This window comes from Entelurus aequoreus, linkage group LG25 (assembly GCF_033978785.1).
Source record: "Entelurus aequoreus isolate RoL-2023_Sb linkage group LG25, RoL_Eaeq_v1.1, whole genome shotgun sequence".
Taxonomy (NCBI): Eukaryota; Metazoa; Chordata; class Actinopteri; order Syngnathiformes; family Syngnathidae; genus Entelurus; species Entelurus aequoreus.
Window position 1 is genome coordinate 6,435,800 of NC_084755.1, and position 9,289 is coordinate 6,445,088.

General features: G+C 39.2%; 1 protein-coding gene across 3 annotated transcripts in view; it reads right to left on the bottom strand.

The window, feature by feature from the left end:
• Positions 1–2,362: 2,362 nt before the first annotated feature.
• Positions 2,363–9,289, bottom strand: part of LOC133642626 (trinucleotide repeat-containing gene 6B protein-like) — a 35,984-nt gene continuing 29,057 nt past the window's right edge. For all 3 annotated transcript variants that reach the window (XM_062036936.1, XM_062036937.1, XM_062036935.1), the window contains 5 exons: positions 7,907–7,999; positions 7,600–7,815; positions 7,455–7,525; positions 5,414–5,553; positions 2,363–3,954 (listed from right to left, as the gene is read on the bottom strand). In XM_062036936.1, coding sequence (XP_061892920.1) covers positions 3,417–3,954; positions 5,414–5,553; positions 7,455–7,525; positions 7,600–7,815; positions 7,907–7,999 — 1,058 coding nt within the window. In that variant the 3' untranslated portion in view covers positions 2,363–3,416. The remainder of the gene's footprint in view (positions 3,955–5,413; positions 5,554–7,454; positions 7,526–7,599; positions 7,816–7,906; positions 8,000–9,289) is intronic.

Here is a 9,289-nt window from a genome sequence, read left to right on the forward strand (position 1 = left end):
TACACGTCCGCCTTTCATGTCTTCCTTTGGACACCATAGCGATGTGCGGGCGGGCAGATACTGAAATATCGGCATCTACTGCCGATACCCGATCTTGACGCTCTATATTATCAATATATCGATACTTTAGTCTATCTGATGTGTGGCATTAACAGCAGCACTGTGTACAAAAGTTACTAAAAGTTACTTTGTGAACAGAATATTTTTGACGATTTCATTGAATACAAATTTGTGTGCAACATTTGTGTTTTTAATAAATTCAGTTTGTTAAAATATGCAATTTTAAAATGGTGTGTGTAAAAAAATCAGTGTAATTAATACAGAACAATTATGTGCATAAAAATCCAGTTTAATAAAAATTCTGAGTATAAAAATTCAGTTTGAAAAAAATTATGTGTAAAAAAAACTCACTATAAAAATCAGTTTAAAAAAGCTTCAGTGTAAAATAAATTTGGTGTAAAAAAAATTCTGTTCAAGAAATTCAGTGCAGAAATATTCTGTGTAAAAATGTAATGTACATAAATTTAGTGTATACAAATTCAGAATAAAACAATTACATTTTGAAAAGATCAGTTTAAATAAGATTCAGCGTAAAATAAGTTTGGTGTAAAAACTAAATCTGTGTAAAAAAAAACATTCAATGCAAAAAAAAAAATCAGTGTAAAAAATTCATGCACAAAAATTCTGAGTATACAAATTCAGAATACGATTCAGTTTTAAAAAATTCAGTGTAAAGAAAATTTCAATAAAACAATTACATTTTGAAAAAATCAGTTTAAAAAAGATTCAGTGTAAAATAAGTTTGGTGTAAAAAAAAATGTAATGCAAAGAAATTCAGAATAAAACAATTCAGTGTAAAAAAAATCCGGTGTAAAAAAATGTAGGTTGAAAAAAATTAATTGTGAAAAAAATGTGTGTAAAAAATCAGTTTAAAAAAGCTATGGTGTAAAAAAATTCAGTGCATAAAAAATATTTGTTTAATGTTCAAACTTTTATGTACAAACATTCAGAATAAAAGTTACATTTTTGAAAAATTAAGTGTAAAAAAATGTTTAAAAAGTGAGCTAATATTTGCAAAAAATAAAGTTTCTCAGTGTGAACATGAAATATCTTGTCTTTGCAGTCTATTCAATTGAATATAAGTTGAAAAGGATTTGTTGTATTCTCTTTTTATTTAGCATTTGCACAACGTGACAACTTCACTGCTTGTGTGCAATGTTCTGGTTTTGAAGGTAGAAACTAGCAACCCTTTGATTGGTCAGTCTGTGGCCACCAGTGGAAAAGCTTTGGGCACCGCTAGCTTACGCTGAAAGGGACAAACGACTCAAAGCGCGCTTACAAGCCAATACTTTCATCTTTATTCATCTTGTTCTCATTTAAATAAAACTTTCCTCTGTAAAATCTCAAAACAAAAACACTGAACAGGAGTGTCAAAGCCTGTCTTAATTTAAAACAAAATACACAACACCAGAACATTAAAAACAAACGGGAACTCGTTTTTTTTTTCTGCATTTGTAAACAAACCAACCCCCCCCCCCCCCACCCCCCGTCCAACACAGTTTGATAAGATTTGGCATTTCCAGGTTTTTTAACGCTCATGCCTTCATCCGTTTTGTGTCAATAAATGTTCTTTTTTTTCTTAATTATTGCAAGTTGAAGGATAAAAAGGTAACTCCACTACAAAAACAACTTCTAATAAGAGGGAAAAGCATTAGTGCCATATTCTTAACATCTTCAGCAGGTATAATGAACAACATTTGTATAGACCTTCTGTATAGTAAGCAGCCTTCCTGCACTTCCGACAGGTAACACGCGCACACACACACACACACACACACGCGCTCACATACACACGCATATACAACAGTGGTGGTTGAATCCACGTACTTGGTCTCAGTGCCGCTCACACAGGTGTCCATACAGCGGGAGCGATACTGTACGCAGTATGACACGTCAATGCCACAAGTCAACATTTAGCGTTGCCACGGTAACAAAACATGTTTAAGAGAGAACAGATTGCGCAAGATCAAACAGTAGGAGGTCAGCGTTTATGAAAACAAAATGACACTTTTCCTTATTCCCGCCGTAGAAAGCGGAACAAAGGCGCTAAGACGTGGTCAGAGCGGCTTGCATGTTGGGGCTCCTGTCAGGCGGCCACACAGCCAGTAGTTCCGCATGTTGGTGGACCACCACACCCCAATATGTCCGCTTCTGCTGTGTGAATGGAAATAATGTGTGCACGTGACAGTCCGCTTGTTTCTTTCTCACTCACTTTTCAAGTTGAAGCAGTTTGAAATCTTCATGTGGGAACTAAAAAAGGCTGTGAACATCCAACAGTCCCTGCGTTGAGTTCTACTATGTATGTGTGTGTGTGTGTGTATGTATATATATATATATATATATATTAGGGCTGCAACAACTAATCGATTAAATTCGATTATAAAAATAGTTGCCGATTAATTTAGTCATCGATTCGTTGGATCTATGCTATGCACAGAGGCTTTTAAAAAAAACAAAAAACTTTATTTATAAACTGCAACATGTACAAACAGCTGAGAAACAATAATCAAAATAAGTATGGTGCCAGTATGCTGTTTTTTTTCAATAAAATACTGGAAAGGATAGAAATGTAGTTTGTCTCTTTTATCCGATTATTAATCGATTAATCAAAGTAATAATCGACAGATTAATCGATTATCAAATTAATCGTTAGTTGCAGCCCTAATACATATACATACATACATATATATACATATATATATATATATATATATATACACACATACATACATATATATATGTATATACAAACACACACGTACACAATGTATGTATATATACACACACACACATATATATGTATGTATATATGTATAATAGCTTAAGTCTGGCCACAAGAATGTGTCTAAGCGTGTCTCACATTTCTGATATGCAAACATGGATCTATGATGTGTACTAGACCAGGTGATGCAACTATGATGTGTACTAGAGCAGGTGATGCAACTATGATGTGTACTAGGCCAGGTGATGGATCTATGTGTTCTAGAGCAGGTGATGGATCATGTTGGTGTACTAGACCAAGTCATGGATCATGTTGGTGTACTAGAGCAGGTGATGGATCTATGATGTGTACTAGAGCAGGTGATGGATCATGTTGGTGTACTAGACCAGGTCATGGATCTATGATGTGTACTAGAGCAAGTGATGGATCATTTTGGTGTACTAGAGCAGGTGATGGATCTATGATGTGTACTAGAGCAGGTGATGGATCTATGATGTGTACTAGAGCAGGTGATGGATGATGTTGGTGTACTAGAGCAGGTGATGTTGGTGTACTAGAGCAGGTGATGTTGGTGTACTAGAGCAGGTGATGTGTGTGCAGTATCAGTGAGTCCACGTCTACAAGGTGAGATCCTCTACATGGAATCGGCTCCTCCCCCCAGCAGGTCACCTGGCAACAAAGCAGCAGGACTGTCCATCTGTTGCCTTTCCTCCATGTGTGGCGCCCCCCACAGGCTGCTGCCATGGTAACCTGGGGTCATGCCCCCCCAGAGTCCTGACCTGGCAGACTCCGCCCCCCCGACACTTCCCCCTGCTCCATTAGTGCTCCACTGGGAGAAAATCCCCAGGCCGGGTCCTTGGGCCGAGGGGGGTTCCGAGCAGCTACCGGTACCGTCCAGGCTCTGCCAGCCGGAGACGCCGGGACCCCCTGGCCCGCTTTCGCCTCCGGCGCCGGTGTCCCCACCCGAGGTGGCGCTCACTGCCGCCCCCTCGCTTCTTGGAGAGCTAACCCCACTCTGGGTCATAACGGCGCCGGTTCCGGACGAGCCGGGAGTCACTGCCTTTCCGGCGCCGGTCCCGTCGGTACCCGCGGCCTGGCAATGTGCAAAATAGTGAGCCACTTCCTCATCGCTCAGGAACTCTGCCAGGATGGTGGTGTTGCCGAGTACACACCTGCACAGGAAGACAATCAATAAGTTGCCTCTCAATACATGATGACGACTCGCGGAATTTACAGACTGGACTACCGGAAGTAGAAGTGCCCTTCTGCTTTCCAGCAGTCCATAGCGTTTCTACTCGTATGGATTCTTCATTCATCAGTCCAAGCCACGTTTGTAAGTTTTACAATATAACTACAACTATTCTTACTTACTAAAGTGTCCCATGTGTGATGTCTGTAGGAGTGTTGTCATGCATATTTGTACATGCTACTGTAAGTTTTACAATATAACTACAACTATTCTTACTTACTAAAGTGTCCCATGTGTGACGTCTGTAGGAGTGTTTGCATGCATATTTGTACATGCTATTGTAAGTTTTACAATATAACTACAACTATTCTTACTTACTAAAGTGTCCCCTGTGTGATGTCTGTAGGAGTGTTGTCATGCATGTAATGTAATCAAGCAAGTGTCGTTAGCATGAGCTAATATGCTAACAGGTTTACAAGTGTCTGTGTTACTATTATTAACTTACAATAACATTATTTTTCTATTGTTTCACTTTCACTCATTTTAGTAAATTCAGCAAAACGTCAGCGTGGAGTTATTGAGTCTGTTTAGCTGATTGGAGAGCTAGCATGCGCAGCTAGTGGCTCCATGACCATGACTTCTGTCATGTATGTATGTATACTGCATTGTTGTTTACATGTCATGTATGTATACTGCATTGTTGTTTACATGTCATGTATGTATACTGCATTGTTGTTTACATGTCATGTATGTATGTATACTGCATTGTTGTTTACATGTCATGTATGTATACTGCATTGTTGTTTACATGTCATGTATGTATACTGCATTGTTGTTTACATGTCATGTATGTATACTGCATTGTTGTTTACATGTCATGTATGTATACTGCATTGTTGTTTACATGTCATGTATGTATACTGCATTGTTGTTTACATGTCATGTATGTATACTGCATTGTTGTTTACATGTCATGTATGTATACTGCATTGTTGTTTACATGTCATGTATGTATACTGCATTGTTGTTTACATGTCATGTATGTATACCGCATTGTTGTTTACATGTCATGTATGTATGTATACTGCATTGTTGTTTACATGTCATGTATGTATGTATACTGCATTGTTGTTTACATGGAAAACTACAATTGATCTATACAAAATGTGTTTTGTGTTCATACTTTTTACTATTATTTATTAAAGTTTTTTGGGGGGTTTTGCCTAACCTACATACACACACACGTACAGTATATATACACATACACGTACAGTATATATACACACACATGTACAGTATATATACACACACACACACACACACACGTACAGTATATATACACACACACGTACAGTATATATACACATACATGTACAGTATATATACACACATATATATACACATACAGTATATATGAGGCATTGTGTTGTACATCCACCTACATGTGCAGTGCACCCTGGGCCTTGGCTGCCTCGTGACGACTGCTGTAGCGAATCAGAGCGCTGCCCTGTGTAAGGCCAAGGTGAAAGGTCAACAGGGGACCATGCTGCATGCAGATAGTCTTCAGGGTGGAGCCATCGATCTACCAGGAGAGAAGAAGGTGGTTATTGCAGTGCTTCTTAACCTTGTTGGAGGTACCCAACCCCAGCAGTTTCCTATGCGCATTCACTCAACCCTTCTTTAGTGAAAAATAAAATGTTTTTTTTTCAAATTCAAGACCAAGTTATATGTTGTTGGTAACACTTTAATATGGGGAACATATTCTAAGTAACAAAGACTTCATTTAGAGTGTTTTGGTTAGGGCCAGGGTTAGAGGGTTAGGGCCAGGGTTAGAGGGTTAGGGCCAGGGTTAGAGGGTTAGGGTTAGAGGGTTAGGGTTAGAATAAGGCCATGCCGAATAAGTTCAAGTTAAAGTAGCAATGATAGTCACACACACACTAGGTGTGGCAAAATTATTCTCTGCATTTGACCCATCACCCTTGATCACCCCCTGGGAGGTGAGGGGAGCAGTGAGCAGCAGCGGTGGCCGCACCCGGGAATCATTTTTGGTGATTTAACCCCCAATTCCAAGCCTTGATGCTGAGTGCCAAGCAGGGAGGTAATGGCTCCCATTTTTATAGTCTTTGGTATGACTCGGCCGGGGTTTGAACTCACAACCTACCCACCTCAGGGCGGACACTCTAACCACTAGGCCATTGAGTAGGTGGATTATTAATATTATTATTAATGCCACTGAATAAGACATTAATAAGTACTTAATAATGACTAGTTAAGAGCCAATATGTTACTAATTTGCATGTTAATAAGCAACTAATGAATGGTGAATATGTTCCCCATACTAAAGTGTTCCCATGTTTTATTAGTGGTGCACAAAATGAAGCGTGCATGAACATCACCTTGTTCAAACAACAAAACCAACACAAACTCACAACAAATCAGTGTGACTTCTGATGTTGTCGTATCCGTAATACGCCGATAAGGAGAAATTTTTATTTACACGATGAGTCGGGTGTGTTTTGAACTCCACCAAACCCCTGAGCCCGACTCACCGAACCCCTAGGGTTCCATCGGACCCAGGTTAAGAACCACTGGGTTATTGTAACCCCTGCAGTCATCCACAACTCAGAGGTCAAACTCACTTTAGGTGGCCCACAAAAAGCCTGCAAATATGCCTCAATGTTTTCTTTGTCTTACAAACAAAACCCTTTTTTATTATGGGGAAAAGACAAAATATGTATTATTTCCAAAAATGAGTTGCGAAGTGGAATACTTTAGATGAGGTAATTAGACCCTTTAACGGAGCAATAAGCCATAACAAAACTGATTTTGATGCATTATTATTTTTGGAACAATGACAGTTTTTTTCCAAAAACTCACTTATTTTCTACTTTCAATGCTTTAAATTTGTCAACAGCTTTAGAACTATCCATAGATATACGTGTTGTATATAAATGGATGTTTTTTGTTTGTTTTATGCTATTTTTGTTAAGAAAGCCAAAAAAAGCAAAAGAATTATGACAAAAAACACAAAAATATGCTATATTTCCCAAACATGAGCTGCAAAGTGGAATATTTCGGATGAGGTCATTACAGCCTTTAATAGGTTAAAAAAAAATCATTTTAATGCATACTTGTTTAACAGTAACATTTTCTTCCAAATACTCACACTATTCCTCCTTAGACAAAAAATAGACATGACCAAAAAAGTGTTACTAGTAAGTTATTATATATATATATATATATATATATATATATATATATATATATATATATATATATATATATTTTTTTTTTTTACTTTTAATGCTTTTTATTTTTACAAAAACACAAAATATGCAATATTTACAAACATGAGTTGCAAAGTGTAATACACTTTAGATGAGGTAATTACTTATTACCTGTGTTGATGCCAAAACAAAGGTAATCAAAAAAATACTCCATTGGGCACTCCCTGTTCAGCACTCAGGTGTGCTCCCTCCCTACCTGAGGTGTCAGGTTGCTCAGCAGCAACCAGGAACTGGCTCTTGATGCCATCCCATCGCTCCAAGAAGTGCCTAGCAAGTAGAGGGACACAGCTAGTACACTACATTCCATGACACTGCACAAAGTACCACAGGGTCACATGTACCTGGCCCAAATCTAGAGTCTTGACTGAGACCGCCCCCTCCCCATCCCCGGGCTATCCGTGGGCCCACACTTCCCCAAGGAGAGGGTGTGCCTTGTTTCTGATTGGTTAGGCCAGGAGGGGGGCGTGGCAGCTGTGAACTGTTGCGATTGGCCTTCCACGACTTGTTTTGTCCGATGGGCACCGGGGGCCAACTGGGCTTGTATTCGGAGTACTTTCCTGCGGGGGAAGTCAGGCTTTGACAAACAAACCACAGAAACATCCAAAGTCTCTGGCAGCCTTTTAGGGCAGACAAGTTGAAGTCCTGTACCTGTACTGTGTGCTTTGCTGAGTGGACTGTCTGAGGCACTGTAGGGCCAGGCACCAGGTGAAGGCAGCGAGGTGTTGAGGGCAGCATTGGGCCCTGGTAGACAAACACAGGCAGGATTATTAGTGGGTTAGTCACTGCAGACCATGGCAAACATTGGAGGGAGTTCACTCAGTTTCATTTGGTGGAAAACAATCTGGGGCCGTACTTATCAAGCTTCTTAGAATGACTCCTAAGAAGTCTGCTAAGAGTTGACTTAAGAGTAAATAAATTCTTGGCTGAAAGCTGCACTTAAAAGTTAGTTATCAAGCGTCTTACTCACACTTTCAGCAAAGTGTAGGACTGAATCTTAAGTGTCACACTCAGAGCTGAATTACGACATTACTATGTGCCGTAAACGCAATTTTAGGTGACGTCATTTCTGTGTCCATAGAAATGACCAATCACGGAAGGGAATCCGTTGTCTAAGAATAAAGAAATATCTTGGAAATATTTAAGTGGACAATGGGAGTGTATATTTTGACAATAAACTTCAAAATAATACAAAACAAACTAGTCCCCGCCGGCACTCACGCTACCGCTCCCTCTCTTCTCTCGCCCACACACTCACTGACGTCACTCACCTCACGGCCACACACATACGCTACTGTCATAACATTTTCTTTCCAATTCATTAATTAGGCAACTAATTTGAAAGTGGTGTGGGTGGCTCTATATATACTAGCCCACTGCAGACACATGCAGAAATCAACAAGGAATCGAAAAGTATTAAATCTGTGACAAAAATAATATCCTCTCTGTCTAAACGATACCGTTTGATCAGCTGCTCGTCATCAAAAAAAACCAAAACATTGTTCCGTTCCCTGAACGTTCGTGCACGTCTCTCTCGCCTCAGTGCCATCCCCTGCTGGCAACTCCTAACCACTTAAGACACCTCTGAAGGTCTCTTAAATATCGTGGAGAGTAGGAGTGATTCTTAGACTTAAGAACGTTGATAAAAAGCTTTTATTCTTAAGTTTGAGAGTAGGACTAAATTTCGAAAATTCTCAGGACTTAAGTGTAAAATGGCACTCTAAGAAGCTTGATAAGTACGGCCCCAGATCACCAAACTATAATCATGTCAAATGGCAACTTTCTGGCTGTAAAGGTACAATCAAGAATAACAATTGTGGTGGTAACGGTTTCATTTTTAGATCAAGCAGAGTGAAAAAATGGAATTGTGAAAAACAGCATCAGTATTTTGTTGCACCACCTCTGGCTTTTAGAAGAGCTTGCAGTTCTCGGATTGCTGTTGTCAGATCCGCTTTGCAGCTTGGAGTCTTGTCATCCAATCCAATCCACTTTATTTATATAGCATATTTAAACAACAAAAATGTTTCCAAAGTG